The 13,512-nt window shown below is 44.3% G+C and overlaps 4 protein-coding genes and 1 non-coding gene across 5 annotated transcripts; 1 reads left to right on the top strand and 4 right to left on the bottom strand.

The window, feature by feature from the left end:
• Positions 1–209: 209 nt before the first annotated feature.
• trnal-aag (transfer RNA leucine (anticodon AAG)) lies at positions 210–291 on the bottom strand. The gene has a single exon. It is a non-coding gene; the product is annotated as a tRNA-Leu (tRNA).
• Positions 292–698: 407 nt separating this feature from the next.
• On the bottom strand, positions 699–3,928 carry aurkb (aurora kinase B). The gene is made up of 9 exons (XM_076149068.1): positions 3,822–3,928; positions 3,388–3,426; positions 2,847–2,931; positions 2,653–2,698; positions 2,345–2,533; positions 1,917–2,055; positions 1,551–1,699; positions 1,192–1,366; positions 699–927 (listed from the first exon to the last, which is right to left on the bottom strand). The coding sequence occupies exons 1-9, from the start codon at positions 3,825–3,827 to the stop codon at positions 754–756; spliced, it is 1,002 nt and encodes a 333-aa protein (XP_076005183.1). The 5' UTR covers positions 3,828–3,928; the 3' UTR covers positions 699–753.
• Positions 3,929–4,761: 833 nt separating this feature from the next.
• LOC142999574 (F-box/LRR-repeat protein 12) lies at positions 4,762–7,350 on the bottom strand. Its single transcript, XM_076149176.1, has 3 exons — positions 7,184–7,350; positions 6,980–7,055; positions 4,762–6,454 (listed from the first exon to the last, which is right to left on the bottom strand). The coding sequence occupies exons 1-3, from the start codon at positions 7,282–7,284 to the stop codon at positions 5,414–5,416; spliced, it is 1,218 nt and encodes a 405-aa protein (XP_076005291.1). The 5' UTR covers positions 7,285–7,350; the 3' UTR covers positions 4,762–5,413.
• Positions 7,351–7,808: 458 nt separating this feature from the next.
• On the top strand, positions 7,809–11,419 carry cops6 (COP9 signalosome subunit 6). The gene is made up of 10 exons (XM_076149214.1): positions 7,809–7,870; positions 8,669–8,794; positions 8,929–9,060; positions 9,155–9,243; positions 9,353–9,415; positions 9,520–9,567; positions 9,802–9,916; positions 10,197–10,289; positions 10,537–10,637; positions 10,935–11,419. The coding sequence occupies exons 1-10, from the start codon at positions 7,828–7,830 to the stop codon at positions 11,073–11,075; spliced, it is 951 nt and encodes a 316-aa protein (XP_076005329.1). The 5' UTR covers positions 7,809–7,827; the 3' UTR covers positions 11,076–11,419.
• Positions 11,420–11,978: 559 nt separating this feature from the next.
• On the bottom strand, positions 11,979–13,482 carry and4 (actinodin4). The gene is made up of 3 exons (XM_076149268.1): positions 13,386–13,482; positions 13,138–13,298; positions 11,979–12,761 (listed from the first exon to the last, which is right to left on the bottom strand). The coding sequence occupies exons 1-3, from the start codon at positions 13,480–13,482 to the stop codon at positions 11,979–11,981; spliced, it is 1,041 nt and encodes a 346-aa protein (XP_076005383.1).
• Positions 13,483–13,512: the final 30 nt, after the last annotated feature.

The following is a 13,512-nucleotide window of genomic DNA, read 5'->3' as shown; positions in this document are numbered from 1 at the left end:
TTGGTGACAATTCATTTTTCAAACATAATGAATAACATGCAAATGTCACATGTCCAAGAAGCTAATTGTGAGATCGCAATTGCATGTGTGTGAGCTGACCGAGTCCTTACTGGGCTTGTAAGGAAGGATTTCAAACATGAAGGAAGTTTAGACGTTTGTAATAACGCAGTCAAATACTACAGTTAAGTAAAGCTTTCAAGAAAAGATATTGGCAGCGGTGGGATTCGAACCCACGCCCCCGAAGAGACTGGAGCCTTAATCCAGCGCCTTAGACCGCTCGGCCACGCTACCATGCGCCCCTTTGTGTAAGAAGGATAATTTATCCACAGCACAGTCAATATTTGTCATAATTTTCTATGCTTAGAAAAAAAGATTTTAATTAAAAAACAACGTTTTTCTTATCCATATATATTTCGTAATTTGTTTATTAAAGATGTATAGGAAAACAAGGAAAACCCACTGTCTTTCATATAAACATGAAACTATGAGAACACACCAATAGCTTGATGCATTAAGTCACATACAGACAACCACAACAGAGCAAAGGCCATTTTAAAAGGTTTGCAGAAAAGGATAGTAAAAGCACTCTGAATACTAAAAAACAAACAACGAATATATGATAATCATCAAACTGTACAATATAAAACAAAACAGTATTATCTTATACCGATTATAAAATGTGCTCAAAGCCCAGAGTCCAAGTGAGTGTGAGAGCCTCCTCAGAGAAGGGAAATCAGAAAGGCTAGGCTGGGCTCAGGCCTTCTTGCCGGGGCAGATGGGGGGTAATACCCGGCGGGAATTGCCTTTCACCCATGGGTGGTCGATAACGCTCTGTAACGGGAGACGACTGAGTGGGCTGTGGCGGAGCAGCTTAGAGATCAGGTCCCGTGCTCCATCTGAGACGAATTTGGGGAAGTTGACATCCACCTAGAACGACACGGGTCGCATTTGGTCATTTCATCAGAAACAACTGCGTTTGACTCTCACTGTAACCATATGCTTTGATAATCTAGGTATTTAACAGTCTATGGATTGTGATATTTCAACTGCTGCCCTCGTAATCAGAGACATTTCTGACAGAAAGGTCAACCATCTTCAATCACACTTTGCACAGGTGTCACAACAGCAAAGTTTGTTCATCTGCATGCATTTCAACACGCAAAGAAACCCAAAAAAGAGAGAAATCCGAACCTTTGCAATTCTCCTATACGTCTCCGTGTGGTCGGCGGTTTCAAACGGTGGGTTTCCGACCAAACATTCATAGCAGAGGACCCCAATAGACCACAGGTCCACCTTCTCAGTGTGGGTGTGGCCCTCGACCATCTCTGGAGGGAGGTAGTCCAGTGTCCCGCACATCGTACGGCGCCTGGGGCAGATTTAGACAAAAGATGAGTATGGAACGCAAACAAGAAGCAACACACAGACTTCCTAACTGCAAGGAGGATTATAGAACTGTTACAAAAAAAGAGAGCAAATATGAAAGGTAAGATAAGTAAGGACTTGAAGAATCACTACTAAATCATAGAGAGGTAGAGATTTGGTTTGCTTACCTTAGAGAAGGTGCATGGACCGACCAGCCAAAATCGGCAATTTTCAGCTCCCCGCGATAGCCGAGAAGCAGATTCTCTGGCTTGATGTCACGATGAATCACTTTCTTTTCGTGGCAATAAAGCAGAGCATCGGCAATCTCCTCCATGTACTGCAATTGTTAGACGATTCAAGTTAGGTCGTAACAGGACATTCACTTGTATTACAATTATATCAACACTGCAAAGAGCAAGGCCTCTAGCAACAGCATGGTGCCTACAGTGGCACTCACACAGGACACAGGGAGTTGGAAAGTACTTCACAGCCATCAATAGAAAACAAACACCCCCAGACACTGCTTAAATTAAAAATACAGCATTGGCTCTTACTGTGGCAGTCCGTTGGTCATCAAATCTCCCAGCTTTCTGCAGCTCCTTGTACATTTCACCACGTGGTGCATACTCAAGGACCAGGAACACTCGTGTACGGTCATGAAAGTAGTTGTAGAAGCGTAAAATGTTGGGATGCCTGGAGAGAAAGGAGAGGTCGTATTTTACAGCAGCCGTACAGATTCAAAAACAGAAGTAGAAGGAACCATTAGTTGGTGTTTACAAAAGAAAATCCCCATTTGACTGAGCTGCATGAATGAAGGTGTTACTTCATTCAGGAATCAGACTGACCGCAACTGAAACGTGACCATTCCAAGATGCAGTTCAGTTCTGAATCAGTCAAGGAACACATTTTGCTTTAGCAGCAAATATAGATCAACATAAGAAAATAATAGATGACCAAAAGAGTCAATATGAACGACACTTACTTGAGATGGGATTGAATTTCAATCTCCCTCCTGAGTTGATGCTCCACACTCTCCTTCTCCATTTGTGACTTGAACAAAACCTTCAGTGCCACGACAGCTTGCAGCTTCTTCACCCTGGCCATGTAGACGTTGCCAAACTTGCCTTTGCCCAGAGGACGACCAATATCAAAGTCATCTATGGTAACTTTCCTGATTGAAAGTAGAGGGATATGTAGAGGCTCAGAAATATTCTTTGTGTTGAACACTCAAACCACGACAATGCAGACAATTCAAATCGATTGATAAGGGGAGGGGGGGGAGGCGCTCACCTGACAGCAGAGTTAGATGACGAGCTGACACACTCTCTCCCAGGGCCTAAAAATAACAATACGATCAAAAACAGGCACAGCATACAGTTGTTTTTGAATAGTCTGTGTGTGTGTGTGTGTGTGTGTGTGTGTGTGTGTGTGTGTGTGTGTGTGTGTGTGTGTGTGTGTGTGTGTGTGTGTGTATATAACATTACCTGTGACAGCATTTTTGTCTGCATCTGGACGTGGGTTCACTAGGACACGCTGGGGGCCTGTAAGCATGCTGCTGGGTGTCATGAACTGATATTTGGGGAAAAGATCAAACATAGTAACCAGTTAGTCAGAAACATCTAAATGACTCCATCCCAGTTCTTTGAAAAGCAATAACATTCCTGAAAACAGAACTTAGGAATACTTTGTTGTGATGTCTGGACAGGTGCCTACATAGGAAGCTGTGTGATGTTGTGGATTGCAAGATCACATTATAAAAAGGTGGAAAGCGGTCCAACATGATTTTCAGTGTAGGGAGCCATTAGGTAACCTGCAGGGTGTGTGCGTGTGTGCATGCTCTTGGTTTAAGCACAATGAACAGGATGATGTCTCTGCTTTCACATATATGTATTTAAATAATGTTGATTCAAATACAGGTTCAAAAGAAATTACTGACTGACTTTGTAGATTTAAATAAGACGCTGAATAAACACAATACACAAGAACACTTCATCTACACATCTTATTACATATATTAGAACTTACCGGCCTGTGCAGAGCCCTGGGCTCTTGATTTTCCTTGTTCTGTAAAGACGTCCAACATTAACGTTATTATTACTTATTTCTGTTTTAGTCTATTATATGGCTGCGGCGGTGTATTGTTAGACGTGACTACGTCGAAGTACAGCACGGTGAAGGCAGAACGCTGGTTTAAAAAAAACTTGATTCGGCGAAATGGTAACATTCCGAAGGCTACTTAAAAAACACACACACCAATAAGGAAACATGATATCTTTGTTAAGTGAATAGCTTTTTTGCGTTTAGGATATTATAATATCGAAGTCTGACAATATGCTGTTAGCTTAGCCAGGTATTAGCTTCAGTCAAACATGGGCGATTGACTCTATCGCTGAAATCGCTAGGTGTTCTCACCTTCGCTTACTTTGCTTTAATACTTTGAACAAATATATAAAGATTACCTGCATTGTGGTGATGAAGCGCCGTATATATGTCGCTTCGTGGAAAACACCGTCCTTCTATTTAGAACTTCCACAGCCGCCAACCTTTTCAAAAGTCTAGTCTTAACGGTCCCGATTGGTGGCCACGCTCCAGAAAGAGAGCCTCCTATTGGCCACAATGGTTGACAAAGGAAGCGTGTGATTGGTTAAACGCAAGTCCCGCAACCCCGGTGGCTTGTTGCTGTTGCTTTGGCTTCTGTATTTCCTGTCTGCAATTTCTTTGAGCATTTCCATGCATAAAGACCCTGTTCTTCTATTTTCCCTATTCTTATAAATCCCCATTCTTATACACTACTAACTAAAACCTGATATTTTACACAGAAATATTGAATAGTTATAAAATGCATTTACAATTAGGATTTTATTCTGCATGCAAATGACAAGTGTTCCACTGTCCTGTGCTTCTGAATGTTAATATACATTTAAATTAGTATTATCGCATATTTAAACACCTTTTGTCACACACTACACTTCCGTCTAAGTTTGCTTGGTTACATGATGTACCTTCTCTTTCCAACCAATCCAGCTCAACATGTGCCAAGGCCAGCACGTCGCTTCTATATCTTTTAAGCAAAACCATGCAAACTCAAAGACGAACTCTCCCTCTAGCGAACATGTCTCATGTTATTTAAGTCTGTGTCAATTCTAAATCCATGAGACAGCTGAGACATTTTCATATTTTGGAATAGTTGCACATGATGTAAAATGACTGACAAAGGCTGTATTGTTCTGGTATGAATATGGCTGACGGGCCCAAGTAGGTAGAACGTTATCACAGCAACGTTCATGGAAGTAGTCACTGCTTATTTGTCATCCATTTTGTACAACTCCTGATCCTCAGGTAGTTCTGAAACTTATTTCTTACAATCAAGAAAATCCAACATAAAATACAAAGACAACATGACATTTTAGAAGGATTTATTCGAAAAAGACAGAATTGCTTTGACTGTTTCTCATTCATAATTGATGCCCTCAGAAAGATGAGCTCTGAAAGTGACACTCAAGGTCAAATCTATGTTATTTCTGCTTCATGACACACTCAGAAATAGCCTCATTTATGTTTCTCTTTTTTTTCATTACAGCATATTTTCACGATAACCATTTCTTATTGTTGTTCTTTTCCATCATCATCTCGAAACCATGTAAATAAAAGAATTGGGATTAATAACAGGGAATGAGCCCTTTATAAAAACAAAATCTGATTAATTCTAATTATGTTCTGCTTCTGTAACACCAAAACATATGGTCACACACCTGCTTGTAACAGACATTTATGATCATTTACATTTGTTTTCAAAAAAGGGAAAAGGAACCGGAAACAGGTGGCTCATTGCCAACAATGCTTTAGTATTCTGCCTTTGTAGCTCACATCTGTTTATATGTACAGTATGTACAGTTGAGCAGAAATATTTCCCTTGTTGTTATACTTCAAGTGTGGCAGACCCGTCTTAATTCATGTGACGACTCATTCAGGAGGTGGGACCATATTCATACGAGTGTTAAGATTCAGAACAGAAGAAAAGAACACAATCTTCTTCAATCCAAACTATCATTTAGTCTGAATTTGTCTGAACGCAGCAGTTGGTGAAAATGACGGTGCAGTTTGGCAGCAGGACAGCTAGTGAGCGACGTAGACCCGGAATGGGATCATTGGTTTCTACTGTTTTGTTCTCATCTTCGCCACCATCTTCTCCACCATCTTCGCCATCTACAGCCTCCCTGTTGTCCTGTTCCTCTTCGGCCCCTCCCTCCCCCTCTACCACTGGAGGACACTGCCGAGGCTGGAAGAACACCTCGGAGAACTCTAGTCTGTGGAGTCCGCGGAGCATCCTGCAGCTCCGCAGTATCTGCATCTCGCTGAGCGTGCAGGCCCACAGGCAAAGGTTCTTCAGGTCCTTCAGGCGGCTTGCACAAAGCAAGCCTGGACCTACCTCCTTGCCTCCCAAACTCAGCTCCTCCAGCCCGAGCCATCCGGCTCCCAGCCCCAAGGAGACCATTTGTAACTGGTATCCCTGTCGCCCAGTGATGCCAACTTCCAGAAATTTGAGCTTTGTAAGACCTTCTACGCCAGAGCCTGTGTGTTTGGCGGCGCAGCTCCTGAGCCCGTTTGCTGTCACACGAAAAGTGTCACGCAGCTCCAGGCGACTAAGCATCTCCCATGATGTCAGACTTTGCAGGTGCTGGTCTGTGAAAGATGGCACATTGTTAAGGACTAACCTCTCAATAGCAATCTTTGGAGGGGAGTTGAGCCCTTTTCCTGCATGACCCCTGGATGTGGCTTCTCCCTTTTCTGGAGGACAAGCAGGTTCTGAAGGCAGGCTCTGGTTGAAAAATCCCGGTGGCAGCTCACAGCCACGCAACTCCAGCACTTGCAAAGTTGGAGGCAGGAGCAGGCAACTGGGCAGGACTCTCAGGTCTGCATGCAGGAGGTAGAGCTTACGCAGTCGTGGGCACTTTGTGGACAAAGCTTTGATCCAAGACTCAGAGAGAAAGATGCCCCCACGGGCAGAGAGCAGCAGCCCACGCAACCGCAGACATCTTAAGCCGCAGCCCAGGTAATGACGCAGGAGCCCCCACAGGATGCGAGCTGTCACCTGACTCACAAGGAACAGTCCATGCCGTGTGTGTGTATGTTAAGAGTGAAGGAGCAAAACAGAGATTTCAGTCAGTATTTGATCAAACACAAACAATATGTAATAACATTTGTTTCATTAGACTGATGGAGCTGAAGAGACAGCTTGTATATCAGGAAACAATGGAAAACTATTTCAATAATTGTAATAGAAATTTGTCAACTGACATCATTCTTTCAGCTTTCAATTTGACTTTTGATTAGAGTTAAATTGCAATTGTTAGACATCTTCAAACGTCTTTAGGCTTTGGAACACTTTGATGTCCGTTTTTCTTGGCATTATCTTTCAATATCAATGCTTTGACAGCAGGATTGATTAATAAAAATGCAGTTTAATAAAGAAAGCCTTATTAATTCAGGTATTGTCTATGCGCTTCCGATTTGTCCCAAAGTTTTTCCCGACACTTTGTTCACATAGCTGAGAAACCAAAGAAAGATGAAAAGACGACAATATGTGTTGTATACATGTTACCAGACACAATCCTACCCCTTTCCATGCGGTTAGATCGACGTGCCTCCACAGTCTTTGGTCTTTAACAAGGCGGCCCCATCTTTTACACACTCTGAAACGACACCGACAAATACGTGATGTAATCATGGAACACAAGTCGAAACAAAGCAGCCTATTACTTTTGCCACACGCGACAAACAAACTGATCAAATATTGCCAGCGAAGTAAAATAGTCATTACCTTCGAGCCCTAACTAGCTCTTTCACGTTCAGATAGGACAAGACATCGATTAAAATGTTTTCCGGGAAATAATCCAGATTACAGGCTCCGTATTCATCCATTTTGTAAACAAAACTCTAAAACCTTCGACACGGACTCAATATCGCGTTGCACACGGGTTGTGTTCAGTTGAGAAATCCGGAAGAAACCGTTCATAGCAGGTGTTCCGGCTATACGAGTAACCGCGTTAACTTGTGACTTCTAGTCCACCAGTTAACACGGACACCAGTGAATCAGTTACACGCATTGGCGCGGCTATAATAGTGGATGTGAGGATATGGAGAGCTCCATGCGAATGACATTGAGACTACAGTATTTTAGTATTAGTTTTTGGTCACTTATGGTGTAGACACCTAACATGCAAATAAATGTTAATGTCATGATTTGTTCGGATCGATCGTTCAAATAATCAACAGATAAACATTCCCAGAAGTTTTTGACAGAAAACATTTGCATAACCTCTGAAGAACGTCTCGTGAATTTTATTGTATCGCTAGTATAGATAGACTCCTTAAAAGCCTTACAGCGACAACAGCGCCACGCTGCGGTCGATCTCTAAAAGTCACAAAACTAATCCATTGCGCCTGCGCCGTTCACCGGACAAGATGGCGACGAGCAATGGTGGAGGAATGGAAGTGGACGGGGCAGGTAGATTATTTCTGTGTTATCTCTTAATTTCTGTCCCATATCAACATTGAATCATACGTACATTATACTGTATAAGGTATATTCGTCCTATGAGTGTCCGTAGCTAAATTATACACGCTGTTAAACCTGACAAATGGCGAGTTTACTGACACAAGCCGGATAACGTGACGCCGTCCAGTACAACTGTCAACAATTGAGTTACAATTAGTTTCCACGTTTCAATCGGAATGATCTTGTACGCGGTTTGTATTAGAGATCTAAATCCGTGTCTACAAACGCGTAATAACCTTATGGAACACATATGTCTACTATAAACGTGGTGTAGTGACCGGCCCGGGAGATGTACCGGCTTACAGAAAAGGCCACTGTCTCATCATGTCTTACCTAAAAGTAAAAGTAACGTCTTTGTAAGAGTAATGACGCGTGGCTGCTGCAAACCTGCATCGATACTCTGACAATTAGCAACGGGATAAGTCCAAATGATAACCCACCATGACGATATCTATCCCATGGTAACAAAAGGCTCAGGGCACGCGCGATATTGTAAATCACCGGACAACTCACCATGACGATATCTATCCCATAATAACAAAAGGCTCAGGGCACGCGCGATATTATACGCCTTTATCAATTGTTTACTAAATAACTTTTAATTTACATTCTAGAGTTTTATATAAAAATTGAATGTCATATTTAAGTACAAAGAATCGAAGCCAGTTATTTTGTTATGTATAATATTTCTTTATGGCTTGGTAATACACATATACATTTGTTCTTTGTGCTGTTGTGTGACTTTAGCCAGCCCCAGTGTCATGGCGTCAGGAGTCACCGGGAGTGTTTCTGTCGCCTTACATCCTCTGGTCATCCTCAACATATCTGACCACTGGATACGCATCCGCTCACAGGAGGGACGACCCATGCAGGGTAAGAACAACAAGTCTGTAACAGGGGCCGTACAAGCTACAGTCGAGCGCACGAGTCACAACACGTCACGGCACAGTTCAGCCGCCATGAATGATTCATTACAGCACCTGTTGTTCCCTCTGCTTGCTCTTCAGTGATCGGGGCTCTGATTGGGAAGCAGGAGGGTAGAAACATCGAGGTGATGAACTCGTTTGAGCTGCTGTCTCACACCGTAGACGACCGAGTACATATTGACAAGGAGTACTACTACACAAAGGAGGAACAATGTAGGTGGTGCTGATTGTGGTTTCTAAACTGTAGAATTTCTGTGCTCAACTTTACAGTGAGCAAGTGATGGCAATACATCCCCTTTTCTCTCAGTCAAACAGGTCTTCAAGGACATGGAGTTCTTGGGCTGGTACACCACAGGAGGCCCCCCCGACCCCTCAGACATCCACATTCACAAGCAGGTAGGCAGAGGTCGCATCGGACAAAGATACATTTGACTTTGACGTCAGATCGCCTCAATTATTTGATGTTGGAGACAGAACATGTACCTATTTCCTGCTCCCCTGCCAGGTGTGTGAGATCATTGAGAGCCCTCTCTTCCTTAAGCTCAACCCAATGACCAAACACACAGATGTGAGTCTTTCATCTTTGGATTTGTTTTTTGCATTAAAGAAAATGGTCAAATATGGGCGTATATTCACATCCAGCTGAACTAAACGATGCCTCCTCTCCTTTAGCTTCCTGTTAGTGTGTACGAATCCGTGATTGACATCATCAGTGGCGAGGTAGGTTCACACATTTAACACATTCATGGCTCTCAAGACTCTGATTTGACGCAAAATAGTCACCTGTGTAAATCTCTCTATAGTTACCATAGCAATAGTAATAGTTACCATAGCAATTAATCTTTCTAAGCAGCCAAACACTTCATATTTGCCTCCCAGGTGTACTTTATGTCTTGTCCAATAACTTAATATTCCATGCAAGTACACATGTGGACTCTTTCCTGTTTGCTCCAGGCCACCATGTTGTTTGCTGAGCTGACGTACACTCTGGCCACAGAGGAAGCAGAGCGGATCGGCGTCGACCACGTCGCTCGCATGACGGCCACCGGCACAGGAGAGAACTCAACAGGTACAACCACCATTACAGAAACATGCTGCCAATGAGAAGGAGATTATTGCTCCATTGTTGCTGCTATAATGAGAAACGGAGACATTGTTGAGGCGTCCAGCATTTGCAAACGCTGCTTTTGGTTTCATTTACTCAATGGAATCATGAATGATGTCACAGTTGTTAATGATGTCACAGTTGTCGCACACTATTTGCACTATTGCTACACAGTGCACAGTCATAGTCTCAACTGGTGTCCTTGCGGCTCTTAACTCTCTCTCATTCTGTTTGCGCCCCTCAGTTGCTGAACACCTCATAGCCCAGCACAGCGCCATAAAGATGCTCCACAGCAGGGTGAAGATCATTCTGGAATACGTCAAAGCGGTGGAAACGGGTGAGGCAAGGGGCGGGGCCGTTTCACAAGGGACCGAGGGCAAAGAATGTCAAATGAAAGTCTGGAGAGCAGCTGTGGTTTAATTAGGAGCCTCCTTTCCTCACTTAACACCCTGAAACCAGGCCCCTCACACTCACACACACACCTCCATAATCACATCCCCTTATTTCATCATCTCTTTCTCTGCTTTAAAATGACCTCAACACTTTCCTGTATATTTCCTTATTCTTATCTTCATGCGCTGCAGGAGAGGTGCCCTTCAACCACGAGATCCTTCGTGAAGCAAACGCTTTGTGCCACAGACTTCCTGTCCTCAGCACCACGAAATTCAAGACAGACTTCTATGATGTAAGCAAACTGGAATCGTCACTTTACCATGAAAAGAAATGATTTGTTAAACTGTCTCATTGTTGCGGTTTTGGCTCTTTACATACAATAGGTTATTTTGGGGCTATAGGTTTGGTTTTGAAGTAACAGAAAGTACATTTGTATCTTTAACCGTCCAATGGAAACAAGTACAAACAGAGAACAAGAAGAGAAGCGCAAATACTAGTTTCCTGAATACTGCATCCATACATTCAAAGGCCTGTAAAGTTTGATTGATTGGTGTGTCATGTTTTGTTTTTGTTTGCGTCTCCCCTGCAGCAATGTAACGACGTGGGCCTGATGGCCTACTTAGGCACCATCACCAAGACCTGCAACAGCATGAACCAGTTCATCAACAAGTTCAACGTCCTGTACGACAGACAGGGCATCGGGCGCAGGATGAGAGGACTTTTCTTTTGAGCCGGAGCAGAGACACCCGAGGTCACAAAAAAAAACAAGCACTGCAGTTTGTTTCATGTTTTTGTTTTTCTTTGTCTCTACTCGTCCATTTTTCGTTTTTTTGTGTTCAGGTTAGTCTAACAGTCAACTTTTCAAAACCAGTTAACCATTTCCAGAGGCGAGCGTTTCCACAAGCACTCGCTTTAACAGTCAGCGAGTAATGTAAAGAGAAAGACGACGATGTACAAAATCACTTTCTCCGTATGCACAGCAAAGGAACCCACTGTACATTAACCATTATTTGACCCCCCTTTGTTTTATTGTTGTTTCATGTTTCTGTGTAATAAAATGAACTGCTGATTTTTCATGCCAATCTCCTTCTTTCTCACGCCGTCATTAAACCCAACACCACTCGTTAAAAAAGCTAGAGACCTGCCGCTTAAATGAGCAGGTTTACTGGTCTGTGTGTTTGTAGTTAACACGCTGTTTGAAGTGTGTGTTCCTGCCTTTCCATTGGCTTGTAGAGGTACAGACGGACACAAAATGGAGGTGGGGTGGAGGAGGAGGGGGTAAAAGCAGGCATCAGCATCTTTTTTTATGGTATTAAACGTAGAGCGGAAGCAGACTTTTACTGCCCCACCAGGCGCCGGGAGGAGAAAACGTTTAAGTGGAGTTTTTTCACGCACTGCTGCTTTTCCATAACGTCACTCAAAGGTATAATACTCTTCTTCGTTCCCTGATTTTTGGACATTTTATTAAATGAGTTCACACACATGAACACTGTAACTGAAGTACACAAGAAAGTTACATCATGAAACGACACAAAATCTGAAACTACTGCTTGGATGTTTTCACTCAGTTATTCACAGATTTAAAAGTTTGATTCATTGCCTCACACACACACACACACACCTTCTGGATGTTCTATTTTTCCTCCTCAGGCTCATCAGCAGGAGGTTGTGGGTACTGGAAGCGTGAGGGGTCGTACAGGTCGTCCATGGGGTTGTATGGGCGCTGGAGGTAGTAAGGGCTGGGGAACAGAGCCACTTTCTTCTTCTTCTCCACGGGTGCAGGCGGGGCCGGCACCTCCACGAGCTCCTCCTCCTCTTCCTCCTCTGGGATAGGAGGAGGAGGCGGCGGGGGCGGGAGCATGATCTTCCCTTTGATGGGCCTTGGCGGGTTGTCGATCAGGCAGTCGGGGTCCCAGTAGGGATCACAGTCATACTCCATGCCCTTGAAGACGCGGATGGGGGCCGGGGGTGGCTTTTTGACCAGAACGGGGGGAGGCAGAACGGGTTTCTTGGGCGGTGGGGGTGGAGGCTGAAGCACGGCTACGGGGGCGGGCGCGGCCTTCTGTGGCGTGCAGTGTGGGTGGTAACGGGGGTCACAGAGCACAGGCACGGCGCCGCTGGGCAGGTAGACGATGTGGGGCTTGCAGAGGGGGTCCTTGCGGTTGCACAGGTAGAGGACGTCGGCCTGGGAGATGGACGGAGGGGGAGGGGCGGTCACTGGGGGCTCTGTGGGCCTTGGGACCCCTTTCATGGGAGAAGGGGGAGGTAGGGGTTTACATTTCTTATCTATTGCCGGGTCGCACATGGGGACGGGGACCCCCAGTTTGCTCTGGAAGTAAGAGGCGTCTGGGCCGTAGGTGTCCTCCAGGTACCTCATCTGCTGGTAGAGCATCCGCAGTTTATCGATCTCATACAGCTGGGAGGGGGACAACACAGGGGACAGACGCAGACAGTGAGATTAGAGGGAAAATACAATGAAAGCAGGAGAGAAAACATTTAAATATGTTAAACGGACAGACAGGACACAAAAGTCCTTGTTTCCATGGTAATTGTATTGGGATATGGGAACGTTCTATAGATATGGTGGACGTCTGACCCCCAAGTCCTTATTCATCCCTATATCAATCTCATGAGGTCAGTATTAATGTAATGAATCACAACCAATAAGCAATCGTAGGCGATCAATTCAGTCTCACCGCTCTGATTTAAACTGAATGCTACAGTATTTCAAGGTTCCATTCCAGGTTGAAAGTGTGTGAGATCACAGTCATCCCCGACCCTTCCTGTCTTACCCCCTCAGTGTGCCCGATGCTGCTGTAGTAGCGATAGTAAGACTGGAAGTCTGGGCTCCCTCTGTACCACCGTGGATCCGCATTACGCTTTGACCTGGAGTGAGTCAGAAAGTCATTGGCTCTCTCTGAGTCCATGGTAAAATCCCCGACAGGAACCATCCCTGTGAGAAAGGAAAAGATGAGGCTCGTTATGTTGCAAAGCACAAAGTGTGTGTACAGAGAGAGAGAGAGTAAAGTGATGATTTTACCTTCCTGCATCATGGAATTCAACAAGGACTTGGCCTCCATCAGGCCAGGGATCCACAGGACACAGCAGAGACCTGCCAGCCACAAGGGAGAAACCATCTTCAAGCCCTGAGAGGGAGAGAAGTGATG

This window comes from Genypterus blacodes, unplaced genomic scaffold (assembly GCF_046128005.1).
Source record: "Genypterus blacodes isolate CSIRO-AG114 ecotype Tasmania unplaced genomic scaffold, CSIRO-AGI_Gbla_v1 ptg000044l_1, whole genome shotgun sequence".
NCBI lineage: Eukaryota > Metazoa > Chordata > Actinopteri > Ophidiiformes > Ophidiidae > Genypterus > Genypterus blacodes.
The sequence above is the reverse complement of the archived record's forward strand: the minus strand, read 5'-3'. Positions and strand labels throughout refer to the sequence as shown.